This window comes from Argiope bruennichi, chromosome 4, assembly GCF_947563725.1.
Source record: "Argiope bruennichi chromosome 4, qqArgBrue1.1, whole genome shotgun sequence".
Taxonomy (NCBI): domain Eukaryota; kingdom Metazoa; phylum Arthropoda; class Arachnida; order Araneae; family Araneidae; genus Argiope; species Argiope bruennichi.
This window is the reverse complement of record NC_079154.1, coordinates 9,834,219-9,860,636: the sequence shown is the minus strand read 5'-3', so window position 1 is coordinate 9,860,636 and position 26,418 is coordinate 9,834,219. Positions and strand designations below refer to the sequence as shown.

The following is a 26,418-nucleotide window of genomic DNA, read 5'->3' as shown; positions in this document are numbered from 1 at the left end:
ATTATGCGTTCTGATTATAGGTTTACGTGACTAACAATTACATAAAAAAATATCATTATTAATTAGCCCTTCTTTTCTGTCAATCAATAAGTAATTTAAATTCTTATATAAATATTGAATGTTAATAGATGTAATATTCTTCAGAAATTGAAAACAAGAGGAGAGTATAAAACAAGTCTATCAAGACGTTGAATTAATATTTATTTTTTGTCAGAAATATTTCAGAATGTGTTTTACGAAAAGTAACGAAATGCAATATAATTCCATATCTATCCTATGCATAATTATAAAAAATATTTTTTTTTTTAAACTTCTGTAAGATCTTCAATGTTTGAAACATAATTTCAGAAGTAACAGGAAAAAGTTTATATATTTATTTCTGAACATGTTTTATACATAGTTAATTCACAAAACAATAATTATTTGACCTTAATCTCATAATTTTTAATAAAATTTCTTTTCATGCATTTTAAAATTTGAATTATTTTCTAAAAATTACCTGATTAATACATTTCACGTCAGCACATTATATATTAAATTATATTTGAATTCTTTTTTTGCAGAAATTGATCCAGCTTCACGATCTAATTTTCAGCTATGGCTTCCAGTATGCCGAAAGATCAAATGATGTCAACTTTGAGTTCTTTGAAAGAAAAGTTCTAGGTGAGCTTTAACAAAGTAATAAAAAAAGATAATATAATGTTGAAAATTTACAAATATATCTACAAATCCATTTCAAAACATGCCCCGCCCTAATTACGCGATATTGTACAACGCAATGCAGGATTGGATAAAACTTTGGAGCAATAGATGGATAATTTAGTATTATTTTTTTTATTATATTTGAGCTGCCTCGTTTTATGTTTAGAATTTTTTGAAGGGCTAACTGCATATTATTGGAGTTGTAAAACTTTAGGTCGCAAAAAGTTCGCATCTCTGTCTTCAGTTAGATTTATAAGCAGAGAAAGTGATGTAAATCATTAAAGAATTTTCAAACTGAAATAAATAAATAAATTTAAATTATTTTAAATTTATTGAAAACTACTTTGAAACTAATTTAACTTTCATTAATCAATTAACGTCTTATTTTTTCTATTTGTACTTATTTTGTGTGTACGGCATTTTTTCATGGGGTTGAGGGGGGAGATATCATTGATTTTTTTTAAAATCCTAATGCAAAAGCGAAAACGTTTGTTTAGGCAGATAATATTTAATCCTTTTCTCCTCCTTTTCTATATATTTATTAACTAACTGAATTTGTCCTCGAATCCACTTTAGTTCATGTCCCCCTCTCCGGTGATCTCAACCAAAACACGGACAACCTCATCTCTATCACTGTACTGAATTCCTTGAAATGAGAGATAATTGAAATACTTTTCCTTTCTTCATGAAACCATTTCAACGATCATTATCCTGAATTTGTGCCAACGCTTGCTTTCTGCAGTCCGTTATGTAGTTTCTGTACCTGAAGAAACGATGGTTGTTAAAAAGAGTTCGCGCGTTACAAAATACCAATAGGAAATTCGTTATATTCATCTATTCTTCAAAGCATTAGTCATTACATCTGAATGATATTTAGCTATTGTTATTCATTACCCTTCTTTATCGGACTTGTCTGCCATTAGCACAAGACAGCGCTTATACCACTTGACAGTCATGTATTAGCAAATCTTAGGTATGTGGCGCCTGGGGCTTAATAGAATTAGTTCTCTCCCATTCATCATTAATGATCCCGACAAGATTAATGGCGTTTAGCCTCCTCGTTATGTTTGACGTTAAAAAATGGTATAAACCTCTACTATTTTGTCGCCATGTCGGCTCCTTAGACTGCCATCCTGGGCAGTATATATGTTACGGTAAATATAATAAAATGGTGATTATGTATAATTACCGATGATTTTTCATAATCACCAGAACATTTAGTGGTGATCATGAATGAACACCGATAATTATACATAATAACTTGATTAATCATATTTATCTATCCATTTACACATCTCTCTTGCTGCTCGGTCATTAGGACACTTCTTGTTTCACGGCGATTTGCCATTCTTTGTGTTCCATTCTATATAACATAGCAAAGGAGATGATGAAAAATTCTTATTTTAGCACCAAAAACTCAGGCTAAGTTCTCAGTGTGTAAATAAATAACTTCACTTTTGGCGACTTCATCTTCTAAAGAAACTTCTAAAAACACAAGAAATTTTCATTTGATTAGTAGGCTGTTGAATGTATTTCATTCTTTTAATGACAACGAAATTTTAATTCAAGCCTTTTCTCAGCTAATGAAAAACGAATGTTTTTTACAGCTATTCAACTTGGGAAGATCGAAGATTTCCAACAACCGCTGAGACTGCCCTCCAAAATCTATTCATCCGTCAGTAAATTATCCGATGCTCCACCCCTGCAGTACAGCTGGATGACGAACTCAGTAGAGCTAGATTTTAGCTATTTAGATCCAGCAGAAAATGAAGAAGAGGGTAAGTAGATATAAATTTAAATACGATGCGTCTTTGTTTTAATTATCAGTATAGCAATGCGTAATTAGATAGCTGAAAAGTCAATAAAGGATAAAATCCAAATAGAAAAGAAGCTAGAGACACTTACAAATGAATTTAATTACACACAAACATTGCATAAAAAATAACAAAACTTATTTTTTTAAAGTAATTTACTCGGAGAAAAGGGAAAAGTCATGTTCATTCATGTCCATCGAAAACTGAACTTGGGGTTGAGTTGTTTTTAGCATATTCGCTGCCATCGGTCACTAAAGTGATGCTGCAGACATAGGAGGTTGTTTTCTAGCGTTTGGTTACATTAGCTAATAGTTTTTAAAATAAAGTTTTTGATTATCAATAGCAGCTGACAGTTTATCATTCGAAATTCATTAATTGAGAAAACGTCTGATTTGGAAATTTTGAAGCAAATTATACGTAAAAATACTAATATATTTTTATGATGAAATGCCCTTTGAATTTCATTACTTTAATTCTTTATTTGCCTAATTATTTTACTATCAATTTTTTCAAATTTATTTTTGAACTATTTGCTTCAAAATAAACCCAAGAAGAAAAAGATTTAAATTAATTAAAATAATTTAATTAATTAAGTTAATAAAAAAGATTTTTATTGTTATTTTTAGTTAATATCCATTACTTTCTACTGGGAGTACAACCTTCGTGTTCTTTCAAATACTGTTAGAAAAAATAATCATATTGTGAAGATATCAGCTGGATTTAAACGGTACTTTAAAGTACCGCCGGTAAATAAAGGGTTAAACGTTTTATATAACTCCAGGTTGAGTTGTTCTCAGATATTCGTTAGCAGTTGCTACTAAAGTGGCGCTGCAGGCGCTGGAAGCTGTTTTCTTGTATTTGGTAACATTGGTTATTATTAATAATATTTTAAATAAAGATCTTTCATTATCAGTAGCAGCTGACAGTTCTATTATTCAGAATTCATTCATCAAAAGAACATAGTGATATAAAAACTTTGAAGCATTTGAATTGTATGTTTAAAAAACTAGCGTATTTCATGATTAAATGCACTTCGAATTTGATTATTTAAAATGTTTTGTTTAACAACTCAGCTCGAATTTAGGGTTGAGTTGTTCTCAGCGTATTCTCTGGCATTGCCTGCTAAAGTGGCACTGCAGACATTTGTGGCTGTTTTCTAGCATTTAGTTACATTAACTAATAGTTTTTAAAATAAATATTTTGAATCATCAATAGCAGCTGACAGTTCATTATTCAAGACTTATTAATTAAATAAGTTATCCTAATTAATTAACTAATCAATTTAGTTTCCAAAACGATAATCAATTGCTTCACAAACTTTGAAGCACATTATATATAAAAATACTAATATATTTCATGATAGAATACTCTTCGAATGTGATTATTTTAAAATGTTTTATATAACAACTCATTCCGAATTCAGGGTTTAGTTGTTCTGCGTATATTCACTGGCATTGCCCGCTAAGATGGCACTGTAGGCATTGGAGGTTGTTATTCAGCATTTGGCTACATAAGCAAATAGTTTTTAAAATAAAGATTTTTAATTCAAAATTTATTAATCAAAAGAACATCAAATTTGAAAACTGTGAAGCAATTTATATACAAAAAAATACTAGAACATTTTATGATAAAAAGGCTTCGAAACTGATTACTTTAAAATGTTTTATCTAAGTGATAAATACACATTTTGTTTTGTACAAGAGTTTTAAAAAGCAAACGATTATTTGTTCTCTTCTTTAATATTAATTTTTTAAGTTTTTAACACATTTTTCTTCCATGTCTTCGATTCCAGGTAATTCCACTGCGTCTGTAGTCGTAGTTTTTTATAAGAATCTTTCGTCCCATTTGCCTCAGAGATTTTTCACGAAGAAAGGGTGAGTATTTTTACTCTTTCATACTTTTTTTTTTCATAATTTATAAAATAGACAAAATATTATTTGCTTTATTCAAATTTGATGTCATGCAATATGGATAGATCCTTATCGATAACAATTCCACTCTGAATTCACATTCTATTCCAACGCAGTAAATAAATAACTTGAATCAATGGTGCACTTGGTGAATTCACATTCTTATGATGGAGATAATGCTGTTATTACAAATCTGAAAATGCTGAGGTACAGTATTACGGCAATGAAAAAAAAAACTGATCCATATTGTTGTAGCTAACGAGGAAGTATACAAAATTGTGCAACTATCATTGGTTTTAAAAGGAGAATCAATATAATGGAAAAAGAGATTCCATTCTCAATCGTAAACTGGTAATGTTTTAAGGTTGTTTCATCTGTCTTCTCTTTGTTCGCTTTCAATGCATTAAGTTTGTATTCTGTGGAAAACGAATTTTGCATCTCGCAGTTCACAGAAAGATGGCCAGCATAAGAAAAATATATTTAAAAAAATGCATGCAATATGTTGAAATATTCTAAAATATTGCTTAGTTATAAACTTAAAATCCAATTTATTTTTATTTAATCGCTTACGAGATTTTCAAATATCCGATGATTGTTCACAATCTTGCTATTTTATTGCGCGTAATTATATAAAGGAAAAAAAACAGTACTACAGAATTTTATATAAAATTAATTCTAAAAATATATTTATAGAAAGTAATTGCAAAGAGCTGATACCACTAAAATGCTACTTCCTTTTTTTTTTTTTTTTTTAAAGCGTTGTAAAAATTTTGTAATAATGTTCTCTGAAATGAGTGCAGAAAAATGCTAAAATTCTTACTAAGGTTCAGATAATTAAAAATCTAATTATAATTTTGGAAAACTCGCTCTACACCTACACCTACAATCCAAAAGCAGTGAAGTACTAAATGTCCCTCTAGATTCAATGACATATTGTTCCACGCAAACTGCATGTTGTAATGGATCCGATGACTTGGTGATAAAATCAATCCACTCAGGTTTCTAGAGGAAGTTTAATTTTAGTTATATCAATGTACTTTTTAAAGCAACACTAAGGATATTTTGGATGAACTTCTAATTCTGAACCGTGATCAGATGACGAGGACGACACCTGAGCTGGCAGCCCCCCTCCCCACACTTCCGCGCCATACCAGCGGGAGGACCCAGACGAATTTAACGTATACCAGACCCACTTGCACAACGGTTCTTCAATGGAATCGGGTCTCGAACCTGGAAATCTGATCCCGAGATCTTACAACCAGGAGGCCACGGCCCGTATTTTTCAGAGGAAAGATCCGCTTATAAGTGGGGACTGGTATAATATAAATACGTCGGAATGTTAAAGAGTGGAAGTTTGGAGAGGAGGAAGTGGCTGGCATAATAATATCATTATGGCTACAGGTCATGAAGACCATACCAAAATAAACATCACGTTGCTCCATAACAGGACGTAAATATAACTAAACTAAACTAAGCCAAAGTCGTCATCTCAAATAGTATTATTTTTAAAGAGAAATGTTTCTAACTAAGGAAGATTTAGCTTCCTGTTGATTCTTATTGTTATTGAAAATATATTTCTAAAATGTTGATGCTTTGCTGAATACGTGCGTGCCGTTGTCGGTTTAATCTAGAGCCCTCCATCTGTTCCTTTGACTAGGATAGCTGATGTTGAGTATCAGCTCATCTCGAGTTTGGTGGGCGTCAAGGTGAAAGGGATAATAAACGAGGACAACATCAGTGTCAGAATATCACTAACGAGCTTCAATCACACAGTAACTGTAAGTAGAACATGCATTTTCTTTTTCAGTTCCAAATACTATATATGTGTGTCGTATTACATACAGATATTTCTTCGCTTACGAAGTGCAAATCCTGCTGGGGCTGCTTGGAATAAGAATCCTTTACAAATGTGATATTTTTAATGCAGAAACAACTTTTCTATAAAATATTATAAAGATATATTACTGAAAATTCTCAACAGTTCTGTTCTTTGGTTGTCTACGATTCTGTCTTTTAGTTGTCTACAATTCTGTCCTTTAATTGTCTACGATTCTGTCTTTTTTACAATAGATATCTGTGTATTTCCAGCCCTAATATATCAAAATCTTTTATTGTGTGAAATGTTTTTGATTAAAATTTAAATATGAATTAAAGTAGACAATTTTAATAATCAAAGCTAGCAGATTTTCTTCATATTTGTTATATTATATTCTGCGAATTTTGTTCACAAATGCTGAAATATTAGGAAAATGTACAAATCATTTTGAGTGATAACTAAATAGTAACATTTTCATTGATAAAAAGAACTTGAAAATAAATGATTTAGCCTCTGTGTTTCTAAAGTTTTCTTTTTAGATTTTTCTTCGTATGTTTTGGCAACAACTCTTCATATATATTCTTTTTTGTCAACAATAAAAAGAAAAATATTTCACGTTTAAAGATTTACTTTCCTAGCCTGTATTTGAATTTGAGCGATATATTTATGTTTTCTTTTGGTCATCATTACATCACTATTTTAAAACAACCAAAAGACTTCGTTAACAGTTATGTATTAACATAAAAGAAAAAATTTAAGTGATGGAGTAGTTCAAAGTCTTAATGTTACTTAACAAAAGAGTACCAATAGAATTCCGCATTTCAGAATCGTCAGCGCTAATTTTTTTTAATTAATATCGAATGAAAAAATTGGGCAGAAATGAAATTGATAAAATTATAAATTAACATTTACAGTCATTTCTAAAAGAATAAGTTTACATTCTCCTATATATATTCTGCTAACATTTAGCCAATTAACAAATCAATGTCATCTTGTTGTGTTTTTTAAACATTTTTTTAACGTACGTTGCCAAAGCGTATGTTCAAAAAATAATAGTAAAGCAAAATTTTATTTCATCCACACAATCTAATTACATCAGAAAAAAATGCATCGCACTTCCTCTATATTTATTAGAAATTTATAGAATCAACTAAAACCCTCTTACTAAATGATAACCTTTAACCGTAAGATATATTCTTTCACGAAATAATTAAAAACTAATCTTAATAAATTTTTATTACTACGCGCTTTTAAAAAGGTATCAATCCAAACTATAATCAGAGATTTCATTCATTTCTATGTGGAATTTTTACAAATAATTTAGTTTTTACTTTTCTCGTATACGTGTTAGAGAGGAAGCATTATAACTGACAGAACATTCGAACTCGGGCTTTTGACAAATCTCCACATTTTAAACTTCCCTAAGTTTGATAAACACATTTTTGGAAAATGTCTGTCCGTTTGTCTGTGACAAATATAACTCAAAACCGCAATGAATCAGACGGATGAAATTTCTTATATGACTTTTATATCAAATTTCTAGACTTCTGTCAAATTTTGAGCTTATTCTATTTAAAGGAAGTCTATCTGTCCAGTTGTTCTAATATAAGCCAACACGATAATTGGAAAAAAAAAGAGAATAAGATGGATAAAATTCGGTTCACAGATTTAGCATCTATCACATTTCGCTTATCACATTTTGAGCCAAATCAAAACGCTGTCTGTCGGTCTTTACTTTCAGAATCATGTAAACGCGATAACTTAAAAATGCAATGATTTAAATGTACCAAATTTAGTTTGAGAATTTATGATTACAAGCGTATTTCTGTGCCAAATTTTTGTTTCAATAGGTTAGACAAATGCGCCTAAAAAATAAATTTGATTTTCGGACACTATTAACCGCATCCCAAGGATTAATCGGCAAGGAAGGCACGATATATTCAGTAAAAATGCTAAGTTCATGCCAAAATTGGTATTTTTCCGTTAACCGGACGCAAATGTCGCCAATTGTAAACCAAATGCGAATTTGGGGTAAGAAATTTGGCGGAATTCTACATTATTTGGCGATTTTTCGCTTGCGCATACCCCAAAATTTAATATGAAACTATTGCATGCCAATGCCCTTCAAAGCGTTCTCTGAGATAATACCTTTATTAGAGAATATGCGAGGAAGTTATAGGGAGACCATTCCCACTGGTTTTTATATTGTGTTTTATATTCATTTGTTTTGCATGTTTGTTTGTTGTTATTTTGCGTTCATTTCATATGTGTGTGTTTTTTTTCTTTACAGGATAAACGCATCGGGTGGAACATATCTTGTGGCATGGCAAATTTCGAGCATGGGTAAGGAAATTTAAAATTATGGAAAATTCTGGTGGAAAACTGTTTTTTTCCCCTTTTTTAAATACATTGTCAGCAAGTAATATTCAAATATTGTTTTTAAACACTGTTTGTTAAAATATTTATAAAGCTAATATTCTAATCGTCATCTAATAAAACTAGATGACGAAATTTCAAAATAAAATATTTATTTTGCTTCAGAAATCTTCCACGCTTCACACTTCGATTTAAAGTATCACTTTAATGAATTAAAAGTTTATTATTTTAATATCTCGATAATTTTATTATAAAGGATATTAACGAAATATTTTATTGATGAGGAATGCTTCTAAAGGCCGTTTTCCTTCGATTCTAAAATATACAGGTTTCCCATTAAAAAAAAAAATTTAAACTTTGAATAACGTTTGAATGTTACATAAAGTCCGTGCTGTGAGTACACAGTAAAAAATCTAACAAGTTCATCAAAAAGTGAAGACATTTTATTCCACAAGAAATCATGAAAGCAGGATAAAATATTGACGAAATGTACACAAAATCAACACTTGCAGGATTCAGCATACCACAAGTATCAAATAGTTACTAAATAAAACAGTACAAAGCACTAAGGCAGAACCCATTGGAGAACTACACTTTAAAGAGAGAATTTGGTCAACTACATTTAATAAGAAGTATTGAAATCCCACAACTCAAATTAGTTTATAGAAAAGTAGATTTTTGGCTTTTATAAAAATTGTACTTTTTTTTTGGTTCGATAGTTTATTAGGTGCTGTTACATTTGCTTATAAAATAAGATTCATTAGGCACAATTAAAATTGAAAATTGGCGATAAACACGTCGTTTGAGTCATTTTCTTTCAAATGGCTGCTTCCATCAGACATCAAATGACTTTTTAACATCTTTTAGGATATAAATATTTTGCCTCTCACTTCAAAATAAGCACTCAAGATGAGATTCAGAATGTCGTAGGAGAGTTCAATGTCATCTCATCGTCCTAATAGTTCAATACCACCCACGTCTTTGTCGTGATGTGGATATACTCCAACCTACTGGAAATACAGCTCTTTATTCTTAAAAGTTTCTCAAATACATAGCACGACACTCTTCTGTTTTAAATTCAGATAAACGAGGTGTCCATATGCTAAGAAATTATTAAATTAATATCTGATAAGTTTGCATGATCGAATGTAAACTATTAGATATTAGTAATTATCAGTTGCCAAATAACTGCTTCTATGGCGGCGGATTGAGGCATTGATTACGTAAAAATTTTGTCTTAATGCAAAAATCATAATTATAAAATTATTCTATTATGTTTAAACATGAAACTTCCGTTAGCTGACATGATTTTACACTTGTTTTTATTATTAAACATATGTAATGAATTATGTATTTGCAATTCAAAATATGTATATATTTTGGAATATTCTGTTGGCAAAGCAACAACGTAAACTAGATTTAATCTATTTATATTGACACAACATATATAAAATTTCCTTTTTATCTAGTATAATATTTTGGATTTTCACAGACTGTATATATTTTTATAATAATATTTCATTCAACCTATTCGCATCCAGAATGAAAAATGCATCGCAAGGGTATTCAATGATTGGTTGAGAGCTGACAATCGCCGTGCGTAGACTATTCCGCTTACTGTTGCAAATAGGTTGAATGAATGCAAGTTTTGTTTTGTTTTTCAATGAACTGATAGGTTTTATTTTTTATTTCCTCTTTAGCACTGTCGAATTCACCACCAATCACTGTCATTTAATATGGAACAAAGGCAACAACAGCATTTGCCAATGTCATCGGTTGGGCACATATGCACTGTTGCTGACACATTACGCTCTTCCAGTAAGTTGGCCATTCATACTGGCCTATTTTTATATATCTATTAAAGCACTAGCCACTGGGCTTAGTGATTATCTTTCATTTCAGTTAAATTGTTTAATTATAATTCCATACCCATAATATCATGAATTTGACAGACATTAAAGATGTGTTTCTTTCTCTTACGCATGTTTCTCTCATGAAACTTTCTGATAGTGACCAAAGCCGTAAACGTCAAGGTGCTATTAAAAATTTTAATGTGTAATTCATTTATCTTATAAATTTCGCGGTATTGTAGCTTCACATTTTTATCAGTCACGTAGATTGTACAGATATTAAATAAACTCCTTCTTTAACTTTCAACAATGGAAGGTCATGCGATCAAATAGTTTTCATGAAACAATTAAAACGGTTTGAACTTCAAAGCAATAATATATTTTTTTTATATTATATTGTTATATAAAAATTAAATAAAAAAAATATTTTCTTCAGAAAGTGGCAAAATTTAGCAATTATTATTCGTAGGTCTCTTAAACTGGTATTATTAAAAAGACATTAATTTTTAAATTTTGAAAAATTTATAAAATTTATTTTTGTAACATAATATTTTCAGGAGTTATCGCAGAAGAATTACAAAATACAGCTTAATTTTTAACTCATAAAATTGCTAGTTAAAATTTCAAAACAACTCGTTCCGAGGTGCACATTCCCACCCTTCAAGGTATGTGTGTAAAGTTTGATATCAATGGTCTGCCTTGTAAAATTCCAACCCACACATATATTCCTCTTTGTTATTGGTAGAGACTTTACACTAATTTTAAAACTTGTTTTTAATTCTTTGCCGATGACCCAACTTCGGTTTTAACTCCGTTCAGGTCTTACATTTTCGGAAGTGTGACACAAGAAATAGACTTGTCTCTTTTAACATCAAAATCAAGAAAAGATGCTGAAAACCGCATACTGGGTTAATTGTTCTTTGATAATACTGATTTCCGATTTAAGGAGATTATCACGGAGTGTTTGAACTCGAGGTTCTCAACCTCCCGAAATAACAGGCATAGAATAATGCTTGGAATTCAGGTTACTTAGCAAGTGGTTGTGCAAAATGAATTGAGGATTTGATAATTACATTCGTCTTTAAATACCTGCTATCCTTCGAATTAAGTCAAAAGATTGAGTTGTTTACTAGTTCATGAGCTAGAATGGCTGTAAAATTTAAAGCTTCACTAGTTGATAGTTATCTGTGAGTCCAACCATCACTGTGAGGTTCAAGTGGCGAATGTCGAAAATCAGATCAGTTTGTTTCGATATTTTTACGTTACAGAATACAATGATATAATTGTGCTGCGTGAATCGTAAGTGAATCGCTTTTGATTCTCTTGCGCCCAATTTTTTTTTTTTTTTTGAGAAATTAAAAGTAATAGATTGCATTTCTAATATTTCTAAGGATAAATTTATTTATTACTAATCGCCTTTGGTGACCAACTCATCACCGGTTCCACTGCAATATTAATTGTGCTTCAATTTTTTCAATTAAATCTCTTAAGCCTAAAGTATATCCCTGCTTATCTCATAAAAAATTATTTTTAAGCAATAATTATAACAGATATTAAATCCATGTTAGTTTAAAAGCCTTACATCTGTTCGATTCATTGCGTACATGAGTCACCTCAATAAAAGTCAAACCCCGTGATATCAAAACGTTGCTAAAAGTGTCATTGTTCCGGTTAATCTATTGAATCTCTCTTGTAAAGAATTATTTAAACTAACCTGCTAACAAATCAAATACGATTCGAGGATACAAACATGCAAGTAGAGAAGTACCTACAGTTGTCTGAGAACTATGCATCGAAAAAATTAGAATCCCGTTAGAATCTTAATTCCCGATTTTTAAGTTAGAAGCTACTATACGATATTGAGAAAATATAAAATAAAAGCGAACAACAAAATGAAGCTTGTTTCCTACGTTACTTAATAAAAATAACTCAATAATTCGATGCACATGACTTAATGAATACTTACATTGAAACGAGAAGCTAATAGCTAAACAAATTGCACTTTCTAAAAACAATATTTACAAAACGAATCGTATTTGATAATATCGATATTTTTTAGCTTAAAAGATATCGATAGACTATTTTATAAAGCAATGAAAGAAAAAATATCGATACTAATGTCTAACGACGCTCAACACTGAGATAGAGGTGTCGTAACTGCCTAATAGCATTTGCACAAATCAATGAATTATTTTGATGCATAAACTAATAAATTGCTTTTATTTCTAAAATTTTAAATGTCATTTCTATTACAAAATAAACATTGTTTCCTAATATTTCATAAAAATTAAGTAAATTTTAAATTTAAAAGAAAGAAAATGCCGCAGAAAATATAATAAGTTTTCTCATCTAATTCATAACTGCATGCTCACATTTTCGAAAACATTTTTCTATTTTCTTATGACGATAATGATCTGTAATCAATCTTTAATCTTTACATTCCATTCATAAAATTAAAGGAGAATATTAAAAAAAACTCGAAGATCGATCAAAAAACTGTATGGCCACAAAAGTAACTTATTAGGATATACATTGAACAGCAAATATTTACTGGAAATGATTGAAAGATAAATTGACAACAGTTTGCTCGAGAATCCTTAATTTTGTTTGTTTTTTTCCTTAGCATCCATCACTTTCGTCATTTTCATATTATAGGACATGCCTTTGTAAATATTTTTATGGTTATCTATAAAAAAGTATAATGAAATCGGCAGCTCAATGTATAACTTGTTTATGTCAAAAAAACTATAATGTTAAACGGATCAGTAACGAGGAAAAAACAAACGGAGTTAATTTGCTTCTTCAATATTTATTACGTTGTTTTAGAGATAATTTATAAAAATAAGAGAAAACTGCCAAAAAAATATCTAAATTGGCTGATCTATAAATAAGTATTTATCTTATGATGTTTATAATATAAGTATCTTATCTGAAAATGAAAAAAAAGGGATTTTTAGGGAAATGATATGTTATACAATTGTAGTGAAATGTTCGACCTTTACATAATGCGGATGGTTAGGATAAAGAGATAAAATTGTGTTTCATTATTCACCCGATTTCGCACCAATAGATTTCAAATTTAAGAGATAAATTATGTATGTATTTCAAAATAACGAGTTGAGGAGGAATGCTCAAAATGAATTACTTTTCTTTTAAATGCAAATAAATACTTATCTACATTACTGTAACTAAATTTTATTTATTCGAATCATACAACGCTCATCAGTTTTTTTCATTTCTTAAAAGTAAAAGTACATGTATCGGTAAAATTGAAAGTATATTAGTTTCCGTTTTTTAAATGTGAAAGGATGTACACCAGTTGAATTTTTTCTGTCTTTTTTTTTCAGGAAGAAAAACACATAGAAGTAAGCTTCGACGCCATTGCTGGCTCAGGTTGTGCCATATGTGCCTTTCTTTTGTTTATCACGATACTGATGCTTGTTTCTCTTTGGAGGTATGTCCCAATTAAGGAAAAACTATACTAACACAGTTAACAAAACAGTTAATAGAATATATTGTTTATAATTTAATCTTTTATTTATTTATTTACAAATGGTTACTGATCATGGTTCAAAATTTTAAAAAACATATTAAAACAGTACCTTTTACCGTTTGCACTCAGAAAAGTAGTTCTGTACATAATTTTTCACTGAATACAAGGGCTTTCTTATTGCTCCAAAACACAAATAAATGTATAACTGCCTTAAATGGAATTTCACCGAAAAATTAATCTACATTTTTCTGCTCTTTAAGTAATTTTAACAATCAGAATTAATAAATAAATTAGAACTTCAAAATGATACACCGTCTTGAATGACGCTCGAGAGGAGACATCCAAGTGCAAAGGACTATGGAACTAAATTAAGAGTTTTTTTTAAATTCTTATTTAATTTAAATTTATCTATTTCAGTACATACATAAATTTTTATGAATTGCTGGAATTTTTCCTTCTTTTAAAAGACATTTGATTTGCAGTCGCAATTTACAACAGCGTTTTTCGCTTCTAGTTAGATGGTACTTTCATAAAACGCTTTGAAAAATGATATTGTGGAATTCGAACGTTCATATCATTTTTAATTAATTTTACGAATCCATATGAAAAAGTACTCAATATTACTCAATTATTTTTAATTCAATAACAAATTTATAAGTAAGTATTTTAATTTGCAGTAAGATTGGATATATTGTATTATTGACAGAAATAAAAATAAAAAAATTATTTTATGCTATTTCATATTTCATCTGTCCTTTTTAATAATACATATGCCATAGTGTGGGCTTCATTTATAGAAACAAACGTCAGCAGACAAGAGATCAATGTTGCGTTTGCTTATAAATAAGTTCCAGGACTAGTTCCGTACAATGTCAATAAACATATCCGTTAGTTTTACTTAATGCGTTAGCGACTTTCAGTCTTAACATTATTCTTTCAAATGACATCAAGTTGGTGCCCTACAAATTTTTATTTATTTTATGATTTTTTTATTTTATTGTAATTTCTATTTATTTTATGAAAATATAAATTTATGATTTTCCGAAAATCTCGAAAACCGCCGCCGACAGTAGTTTTAATTTCAACATCATAATATAACACTAATTATTATTAATGATTTTTGTTTTTAGGTAAAAGCATAGTTAAAATCATTAATTAGAATTGGCTTTAATTATAATACAATGAAACATCTCTGTCTGTATAATAATAATGTTGACATTATATTTGAATCATAACAATTTTGCGAAGCACAGCGTTGAATTCTTCGCAAAATGAGCCATAAAATCCTTACCTAATAAGTTTATCAATAATTATTTTGTTTTTAATACTTCTTAATGTATTTACATATAACAGTAAGTATATAAAACTTATTTTTTTTCTCCAGGAAAATCCATGGAGCAATAACAGCTTTAAAAATACAAATTTGTGTTGCCTTACTCGGAGCTTTTGGAATATTTTTCTGCGGTTTAATAAAACCACTTCCTGAAGTAAGAAAATTCTTTGATAAATGATACCATTTGCGTAGTTTGTCGAAAGTTGTTTTGCTAAATTTTTGCCTATGTGCTCAAACTTAGTGTAGAATTTGTTATTCAGAGAGTAGCATTTGATATAATACATACAAAGGGTTATTCAAAACTGTAAAACTTTTTATAAACAATGATAAGTTGAAATAATTTTAAACACATTACAAAATATTTAAAGTTTCCTTTGAGTCCATAATAATTATCCTATGTGACTTCCCTTTGTCACCTGGGGAGCATTCATGCAATAGTCTATTTAGTAACTAAGTGAAAGATTTTCTATGAGTACCTTCAGTGCAACTATTTTTGTACACAAAGGAAGTGTTAAAACACATATTTCGATACATTCATAAGTACATGAAGATATAAGAAATATTTAAAAGATTTATAGAGTCTACTTGCATATACGCATGTGACTATTGAACGCGTATTAATAGCTTCAAGCATGCATCGAATATCTGGGTTAAAATGGAATATTGCTTGGTTTGGTTTAAAGACGTGAAAGCCATTTTTCGCTAGCTGCGCCTTGATTGAAAGGATGTTGCTCAAGCAACCAAGGAAAGTCACATGTGCCAATTATTAACCACTGTTCATCTAATTACGTCAAATGGGTGCTAAGCAAGGCTGATTAACATTAATCATATCTGGTATTAATACTTGTGAACAAAAGATATCTCTCGAATGATGAAGTTAGCACTTTAAATAAATTAGAACCTAATTGAACACATTTGATGCTTTGGACCGTCAAAATTCAGCATATCAAATGCCTATTTTGTGACTCCGAAAAAAGAATTCTGTGATCCTAAATTTAACGAAAAATTTTCAAATAGATAAGATTAGCTGCACTTGGTTGCCAGGCTGGATTAAACTCTGTAGAGACCTTTAGCAAGTACAAGTGCAATTAGGGCCCAACTTTCCTCTTCCAAAAAATATATATATATATATATTTGCTCTAATTTAATTTCAATATAAAAAGTTTTTAAGTAACAAATATTGCTACAAATGAGATAAATAAAATTTAACTTCTGTTTTAGGATTTAAAAAAGTAACAATTTTTTTAACATATTCTAAGTACAAATTTTAAAAAAGTCATTCGAATAATATTCTGAAACTTAAATGATGTTTGATTTTAAATGAATGTGTTCGAATATACGATCTTTTTAAATCACTTGGGGGGGGGGGAAACCTTTAATTTACTTGGAAAAAAAAGCAAAAGATATCGAGGCTTTGGTATCTTCTAAAGTTACCTAGTTTGCCTCTTTAATAGCCTAGCTCTGTTGGATTACGCTACTTGGTAAATATAAAAGTCGCAGTATTTATACTTTTTTTTAATTTTAATTCAAAAGAATCGATTGAAATCTAAATTTTGAAAAGCTCCACATAAAGAAATGAATATAGTTCTTTTCATCATACATTCTTTTTTCCTAAATTATATTAGCATATGATCCATTATTAAACTAAAAGTGTTGTCTCTTTTTTTTCTTTCCGCAGGAGTTTTTTTCTTACACCGTTTCCTTGATTCAGTTTTTTCTACTGACGGCTTTCTCTTTACAACTGTGTCTAGCATTGGCTGTTTATATAAAAAACGTCGAGCTCAAGAACGTTCAGTATTCTTTTACTAAAATTTCGGCTCTTGGATGGGGTAAGTTCAATTTGCATCCTGTCTAGAAATTGAAGGAATATGTTTAATAATGATAAGCAAGCATTAAAATCGATTCATTGGCTATTTAGAAAGGGTCTCTAATAATTAAATTAGCAAATAATCTAGTCCAGAATAATCTCTTTTATATTGTATTGACAGAAGTTTTTATTTCCATTTAGCTATTCCTGTGATAATTGTTGGTGCCACATTAGCAGCCCAAAGTTTAGAAGGCTATGAACTTGAAGGGTACGATTAAATAATTATTTTTCTATCTTATCATATTACGAAATGACATATAGAAGAAGATATTTGTCCATCAGATAAGATATTCTGGTGTTGTATTGTATTATTATACTTTGAATTCAAAATTCAGCATCTGATTGTTAGCAGTCTGATGGATAGTTTTTTTCATTGCGAACTATATGCAATTTATACAATTCATACAAATATAAAGTAGGCTGCATTAAATTATAATTATATAAAATTCTTAATTATTTTATTAAAAAATGAATAATAATTTTTATTTTAATGAAAATAAATGTGAACAGAGAATATATCAAGCAATTCTAGATAATGACAACAACTGAGAATAGAAATATCAGAATAACTACAGGGAGAGGTCTATCCTCGCAATAGAATAGTAAAACTAAGCTTTTTGAACTGAGTATTGTTGTACATAAAATTTTTATCACCTCCAGTGTGACAAAGTTTAAAGGATTAGTTCTAATCATTTCATATTAAAACAAAATTGCTGCAATTGTTTTACTTCCCAAAAAGCGATCTTTACGAACGCGGTAAAACTGGTTTAAAAAGTTAATTATTAACATCGGTATTTTTTATTTCATATTATAAACTCTGTAGTAGAATATACAGGTATTCTAATATTCTAGTTGTATCTATTTTTAAAGATTAGAATATTTACACACACATACATTTGCAAATATGCACCGTGCTTTAACCCTTTCTAGGGTTGTGAGAAGTATGCTTCCCACCAAATTTATCAATCTTTGTATGACATTTGTGGGTTGGCATAAATTCTGACAAATTTTTTTTAGAAAGGCTGAAATTTAGATGCTTCAGTTCTTTATCTCAATCAAAATGATGTGTCTTGAATTGTTACTTAATTATTAATTAACCAAATTAAATTTATCTAATAAGCTAAAGGAATCCCTTTTCTTATTCTAATTTCAAGCCTAAAAATATTTTATTCTTATGGATTTCATAATAAAAATAAAATGTAACAGAAAGCATATACAAAAAATAATATTTTCTGCAATTTCATCCGCAAAAGAAGTAAACTCTAATTTATATTCAGATACTAGTCGGTTCATTTTATATTCTATTTTTAACGAATTTAATTATATTTCTACACATGTAACATTTTTTTCAGCATGCGTGGGAACACATATTTTAATTATTTTTGCATTATTTTTCTTTTTTATGAATGTACATTTCATATTTTAATACACACATTATTAAAGAAGATCACATACAGAGAACAAAACATCTATATGTGAAATTCTCATGCCTCTAATGATTTTCTTTTATTTTTTAGATGGTGGTTAACTCTAGGCTCAAACTTTTTTTACGCATATACATCTTCAATATTAATTCTTACTATGGTGGGTAAAGAAACTATTCATATTGTTTCAAATTCAATTAAAAATTAAAATTGTAAGAAAATGAGATTAAGCAGTATTTTTTTTCTGTTTCTTCCTAGTTTCAAGTATTATTGTTTCTTATTGTGAAAACCGAAATAAGAAATTATGCCAAAGTTTCCGATTTTCTACAAAGCAAAAAAGTCCAAGTTAGTAATAATAGGTAAGATGCCATTGTCTTTTATCGTTTTCAATGATATTATTCATTTTACAATTTGCTAAGTAGGGAGACATTCGGACAGATGTTACTATAGCATCTGTTGTTGTTTTTTAAATTACTATCCGTATTTTCCAAAAGGAAATTTCTTAAGCAAATAAATTCTGATATGATTCTTTTAATTGAGTTGTTTTCATCACTTTGACTGTTTGAAACAAATGTTTCAAAATTTTGTTTCGCTAAGGAAAAAAAGAAAAACAAATTATTAACAATCATATCTTTATCAATTAAATTAATTTGTAAGGTACATTAATAGCGTACAAAAATAATCAGATACGGAGTTCGCAAGTGAAATCAAATCGCTCATTGCTTCGATTTGATGAATTCGATAAACATCCTGTTGATACACAGATAAGAGGCGTGGCAAAAACAAATCAATCTTGCTTTTCAAGTAGAATATGGAACAGGAAGAGATGCAAAGCTCTTAACACCATTTACCTTTGTCAAATAACGGCAGCATAATGATCACTGGGGTTATGATTTTTAAGCATTATCAGAGAGCGAATGGTTATCTATTTCTGTTTTAAAAATGAAATAAATTCAATAGAAATATTTTTTAAAGCACTCTCTTATTAGTGTACTCAGAGAAAAAATATTTTAATTATTTTCTACCTTTTAATTCATTTTTTTTAAATATTATGAAATTTTATATCATTTTTTTTCTCAAAATTAAATCAAATTACACGATTAAGTTATAATTCTGAAGTTATTAAAACAGTGTATTCTCATCCGGAACACACAAAAAATACAAAATTTCTAAACTCTAGTAGATCCAGAAATAGATGGAAAATGGATAACGAAGTTTTATGTTTGCAAACATGAAACAAGTCAAGTTAAATTAAAATGTGTGTCAAATGAAATAAAAATAAAATAACACTTCACGCGCCACTATATGGATTTCCAAACTACTCTAATACGAGAACATTTAATCTCCTTTCAAAATGTATTTATTCACAATCCACGCCGATTCCACAAACTCAGCGGTGGTTGGGGGGGGGGGTAAATAAAATTTGCTTTCAAAATAGAAACATAGAATTAGTCCAAATATCTTTAAAATATACACACAAAAATTTCTAAATAAAATAATACTTTGCAAATAATGTGTATTTACATGATGAGGGGATACTTACAAGCTAGTATCCATTCCTCAGATTTTCACCGAAGACTAAAACGAAACAAAAATAAGCAGTATTATTATACACAGAACACATTTAAGTAATAAAACTAAAGTAAAATAGCTTATCCACTAGCAAAGACGAATGAATAATGTTAAATGTCCCTTCACTCAATTCCACATTTCAGTACTTTACAATACCATTTCCAGTACTTACCAGGTTTATATAAAAGGTGGAACTTTGTTGGAACTGAGACTGAAAATAGTGATTTAACTATGAAACCACAATTCGACAACAATGGCAGGAATCAAGTTGTTATATTAACATCCCGTTTTAAAGCAACGTTAGGGCTATTTTGGGACGGACCTCGTCATTTTGAATCGCGGTCAGATGACGGGGACGACACCTGAGCTGTCACCCCACCCACCCACACCTCTCCATTCTTCCAGACCACACCATCGGGAGGACGTTTGGCCTCGACGGATTTAACATGCACCAGACTTGCTTACACGACGGTTCTTCGGTGGAAGCGGGTTCCGAAATCGAGACCTTACCACCAGGCTACCGCTGCCCTTAACAACAATGGCAGAGTGGTCTTTAAAATTTTTATAGATAGTAATTTGTGAATAACTTAAAGAGAAGATTTTCTAAAAGTGTTTATTGTTTCCTAGGATCTCTCTTCTTCATCGTTCCCTCTTGCTAACAAGTTCTCTACTCTTCATGTCGATGGCCAGTATATTGTACGTTAATTTCGAGCAGAAGGTCTATGAGATACTCTTTGCCATTAGTGCGGTCACTGTGGTAAGCAATTTACGATGTTAAAACTTTTTTAAAGCTAATGAGGGCTCTACCATTTCATAAAATATTTATTATGATTGAATTCTGGATGATATTTAAATATTTCTGAACCATGCATAAAATAATTTTCTTGGTTAGTTTATTTAAAGAACTTTCGATAGTATACTCAAAGCTTCAGAAAAAAACATTTTACAATTTTCAATTTATAACTTCTCTTTTTTTTTTTTTTTTAGGGTGTTGTTGTGTTTCTGAGTTATACTTTCTGCAGTGAAAAAGTAAGAATAATTTCCTCATTCTATTCTTTTAGTATTAATATTATTTAAAAAATAATTTAATAGATTTTTTTTAATTAATTTCATTCCAAAAGTGTATTCTGTTTACCTGTTGTGATTGTCATGTCTAACAATTTCAATGTTGCTGCTTTTCTAAAAAGAATTGCTTCGTAATAAACAACCAACTAACAACCTTAACATTCCCCTGTCTTTTCCAGCATTTTCTGCTTTGCTGCTTGCAAGAAAATCACGACCAAGTTAACGAACACGAAGTACGTGGCATGCTTAACTGTATTAATCTTACTAATAAACAATCAATCTACTGTTAAATGTTTTGTAATTATGTAGTATAATAGATACTACATTCTTCCTTATAAACTAGAGGTCCTTATTATCCTTATAGAGGTCCTTATAAATTAGAGGTCTTACTGCTCATAAAATCATTAATAATTCACTAAAATGATCTTCAGCAATGTATAACAATATGAAATATTCAGTTTATAAAGATACCCAAATAATAATTATATTCCTAATGTCAGGCTTGAAGAAACCAATTGGCAATGAAGATAACAATGAATAACATAGAGAAAAAATTAATTAGGAGGAAGGGCATTTGACACCGATATATCTAACATACAACAAGGGGTCGCTTACATGGCAGTTCTTGGATAGAATTGGGATTTGATCTTGGAGTCTTTTGCCCTGGAGCCGATCATCAGGGCCTTGTTTGCAAGCCAAATAGGATAATATGGGCAAAAGGAATGATATTACACAGAGAGGACCATATACACATGCGAAGACCACAGTGAAAAAAAATATTATAAAGGCCATCCACACTGCGACAAACACAGATGGATCCTAATGCACCTAGTGATAATCGCAAAGCATTGTAATCGAAACCAAAGATTCCGCTTTAGTCCAACCTTTTCTGGGCCCCTCTTTCATACCTGTTAATATTCGCTATGTTTGTCTCTGGACCCACTGCCGCCTACATAGAAGACTACATCGCCCCCGTTGAGAATCTGTGCTGTAGATTATATGGTAGCTAAAAGACATTATTCTGAGTCCCCAAACCAAATGAGCTTGATTGTGACTTACCTGAAGGTTCGTTCACTTGAGGACAACTATTGTACGTAATTGTTATCTTTCTGCTGTTGTCCCAGCATTGTCTTGGACCCACTGCCGCCTCCATGGAAGACTGCCTCTCACCCGTTAAGAATCTATGCTGTAGATTATATGGTAGCTAAAAGACATTATTCTGAGTCCCCAAACCAAATGAGCTTTGATTGTGACTTACCTGAAGGTGCGTTCACTTGAGGACAACTATTGTACGTAATTGTTATCTTTCTGCTGTTGTCCCAACATTATCCTAATGTGAAAGTTGAGACAACATTAGCGAGCAGATAGTTGTCCCAACGGAGTTGCATGATCTTCATGACATCAGACATGGCCCTGTATTGCACCAAAATAGTTGGTCTCGCGCGAACGCTGTTTTATGCTGTAAACCGATCCATCACGAAGGTACAGATTCAGCAAGTCCCTCTTTATATGTCATATATTCTATACCTACATCTATCCACTCATTCGAAAGTTTAGAACCTGGATGAGGTCAAACCTAACCTTGCTTCACATTCATATGCTTATGTTAAAATTATTGTAAGACTATTTATCCATATGGTTAGTACATCAACATAAAAGTAGAACATTCGTGTGACTACATACACGTTTCACTGGAATTACTCTCAGTGTTTACTGACTGGATGTTTACTGATAGAGTAACAATGTTAATATATGTTACTCTTAAGATATTAAATCAAAAATAACAGCTTAACCTGCTTCCTGAACTTTCTAACGTATCACTCATTTCAGTATATAGAAGAAAAAGACTTGTCAATTGTTGCTTTAACAAGAATAGATATGACCATTTCATGAAAAATATTCTGTTACGATATTATTTCTATACTCGTTTTTAAATCTGGAACTACATATCACATTAACAATTTTTTCACATTCCACCTTCGTATGCCCTATCTGCAAAAGACTTTTGTTGTATTTTGTCTGTTTTATTCTTTCTAAGATACCTTTTTCTTTATTTTTATCTTTGTCATCTTCGCTAAGTTTATGAATTCATATTGAAGTTACGGACATTTGAATCTAGAAAAGTTCCAATACTAATTTTTAACGTTCTGTCAGCACGTGATACTAAAGTTTGTGTTACATTTTATTAATGTTCGCCCTTTTCATTGGTCAATTCATTTGACTGAGTGAATAATCAGTTGTTATTTGACATAGTCTACATCTCAAATCAGAATCAAAACTTTTAATTCAAAACCATTTAGAAAAATATTTAATAAATAAAATTCGAAACACCAAATTGTTATTTATATGGAAAGAGAGATATAACATTAATTTTCTAAAAAGGATTAACTGCCATTAAATAATAAATTTGTGAATATATTCTCATTTTAATTATTATTATTTTTACGAATAGTGTATTAAAAAAAACTTATGGTTTTCACAGGATTCTGACATCAGAAGCGGAACTGACTCATTCAAAAGTAAGTACATATATTTCTTCCCCCTCTCTCCCTTTTTTTATGAAAATTTATTATTTTAAAACTTGTTTAGTTGATGATTGTTTGTTGATACATTTCATGAAATAAGAATTAAGAATAATATGCAGTTTCGTTTAGAGAATAACTTCTGATAGAAATAAAATATTTCGCCTTTCATATAACAACTATTTCAAAAGTAAAGAATTGGTTTTTTCTTATAGTGAAAGTTACAGCCTAGTAAACAGAATTTAATAAGTAATTTTTAGTGAACTATTTAATACTTAAATAAATTGCCATACTTCTTATGGAATACTGAAACATAATTCGAAGAATTACGAATTTTATCCTCTGGACATTTCCTATTAATGAACATTTTTTGCTCATTAAGCATTCACTTTCTGTTTGAAACATAAATATGAGTAAACCTAAATAACTGATGCTGTTTGTTTCCTTAATATATTTTTTTTAAAAATTCTTTGAACTACATCATACTTTTTTTCCTCCTTTCTACAAATATGTATCAGCTACATATGGATGATTCAATTAGAAAAACGAGAAAATTTTTATATTTTGAAAACACATCGCACCAAATTTAAGCAAGGTTCTAGGATTTTAATTTATTCTTATTTTATTTTTGTTTCCCTTATATTTTCAGTCAGGAATTGTCTATATTTCGAATATAAAAATTTGAAAAATGCATTTAAAATCCAGCTATGGTATTATATATACAAATTTAAAAATACACGTCCTGATCTTTTCTGAAATCGAAAGATAAGCGAATTCCATTCGCAAGTCGTAGGAAAGAGATCTTTGTAATTTGCAGTTAATATGCTTTCGAAATGAGATCGACGAAGGAATCTCATAACCATGTTCACACGATAAAGAAAAAAAAAATCGTATCAAACTAAATATAAATGTTGAACATTGCAACAGCAACGAAATTAATCTCATATTATATATAACGTTTCCCATGCTGTCCGTTCAAAACTGGTGACCTCGTGAAGCAGGATGACAGGTGTAGGGGGAAAATGAGAAGAAAGGTCAGAGATCCACCAACTTGTGGCTGGAGACCAACCGCCTTGTAAAGGAAAGCGACTTTGCAGAGAGCCGTGACTACGGGCATGGGTGAACATGCAACATGGGTCCCTGGTGTCAGGAGCGGAATTTGGCGTTACTTAAGAGAATGCCAATTAAGAGAATTGGCGAGTGATGTAGGTGGAGGTTGATAAAGATAGCAGTTGGCTAGAAATCTTGTTGATACTGCTTTGTTCAATGATGGCGGAGTGGTCGGCTCTACACAAGAAGTCCATTCAAAATCAGCCGAGTTACAAATTTGGTTTCATTTAAAAAGTTGGGTTTAGTAAAAGTTCACTTGTACTTTCTTTTATTACTTCTCTTAATTAAAACTGATTATTCTCAGAACCAAAACTGCACCCAGGCAGTATTCTTGGAGTGTTTTTCAATTTTTTATAAACTATTGAAAAATTAAACTTCGCTTACAATATTTATCTTTTCAATTTTCTAACCAGGAACTTAGAAATAAGTTTCCTTTTGAATGAAATAAAAAATTATACTTACGAGTGCATCAATAACTAATCAAGTTATGTCAACTCTGTTACCAAATAATTCTACTTTACAAGTTTGCTTAAATGAAAAATCTCTGGGCTAAGCTAAGGATAACCAGAAAGTACAACGAGAAAAGGCGGTACTATCGTAGAATCTGCAATCAGGTGCTTTCTAGAAAACAATAAATATAAGAAGGTGAATCAAAGAATGCGAAGAAAGGACTTTTTACTAAGAGAGTAGATTACCTCTTCTGATTGATTTCAAACGATTATCAACAGCAATTTGCCTGCCTGTCTACAGCTTCTTGGACTTTTGTTGTATTCTTCTTCTAAGATATTCAAGGAATCTTTGTCAGCGAATTTTCTAACTCCCTAGAGCAAACCAATATTTCCTTTCAGCTCTTTATAAGGCGTCATAAAGAAAAGCAGCTTGAAAAAATTAATAGCATTAAAGGATTGGCAGGATTTCTAATAATAAATCACAGATTATTTTTATCATTTTTTCTATATGTATACATAACATCATGTGGCTGTAACTGATTCATTCTCAAAATGAAATTAATAAACTATTTGGAAAGCAATATGGGATAGGAAAAGCTCGCCAATTTAGCTTTTGTCTCAATTGCAAATACAAAAAAAAATTAACTTTGAAAAGTAATTACTGAATTTGCTTCCTTGACAATCAGGAGAAGATAAATTGTTGTAAACCAAATGTAAAAATAAAGACTACTAAGTAATTCCTAATAAACATTTAATCTAAATTAAATTAATATGTTTCATATTATGCTCTGGGTGACATCAAACAGCTTCGATATCATGTTCTATTTTATTTAATAAGATCAAACAGGGATTAAAAATAACATATAATACCACAATTCAACGAAGTAGTTTATGAAAAAAAAATCCATTCCATTAAACAACATAAACCTACTTTATTTTCAAAAATGATTGACACAACAAGAAAAAAAAATAGTCAAGTTTGAAAGAAACTATAAAGATGGATGCCCTCAAACGTTTAGTTATCGCCTTGTTTGTTCGAATCAACTGCTTCATACAAGAGTTCTCAAGAGAGCCCTTTTCTTTTTTAAAAGAAGAGGAAAGTGAAATCAAAAACA

General features: G+C 30.1%; 1 protein-coding gene across 2 annotated transcripts in view; it reads left to right on the top strand.

Moving 5' to 3' along the window:
• The window catches only part of LOC129965565 (uncharacterized), a 240,866-nt gene that overhangs the window by 205,873 nt on the left and 8,575 nt on the right, over positions 1 to 26,418 (top strand). Inside the window, exons 13-28 of one of the 2 annotated variants that reach the window (XM_056079567.1) lie at positions 564 to 663; positions 2,310 to 2,480; positions 4,309 to 4,390; positions 6,084 to 6,204; positions 8,533 to 8,585; positions 10,319 to 10,436; positions 13,816 to 13,922; positions 15,346 to 15,448; positions 16,973 to 17,123; positions 17,303 to 17,369; positions 18,679 to 18,745; positions 18,844 to 18,944; positions 20,785 to 20,914; positions 21,145 to 21,186; positions 21,402 to 21,455; positions 23,705 to 23,741. In XM_056079567.1, the coding sequence (XP_055935542.1) occupies positions 564 to 663; positions 2,310 to 2,480; positions 4,309 to 4,390; positions 6,084 to 6,204; positions 8,533 to 8,585; positions 10,319 to 10,436; positions 13,816 to 13,922; positions 15,346 to 15,448; positions 16,973 to 17,123; positions 17,303 to 17,369; positions 18,679 to 18,745; positions 18,844 to 18,944; positions 20,785 to 20,914; positions 21,145 to 21,186; positions 21,402 to 21,455; positions 23,705 to 23,741 (1,504 nt within the window). The remainder of the gene's footprint in view (positions 1 to 563; positions 664 to 2,309; positions 2,481 to 4,308; positions 4,391 to 6,083; positions 6,205 to 8,532; positions 8,586 to 10,318; positions 10,437 to 13,815; positions 13,923 to 15,345; positions 15,449 to 16,972; positions 17,124 to 17,302; positions 17,370 to 18,678; positions 18,746 to 18,843; positions 18,945 to 20,784; positions 20,915 to 21,144; positions 21,187 to 21,401; positions 21,456 to 23,704; positions 23,742 to 26,418) is intronic. The other variant, XM_056079568.1, reaches the window with a different exon arrangement.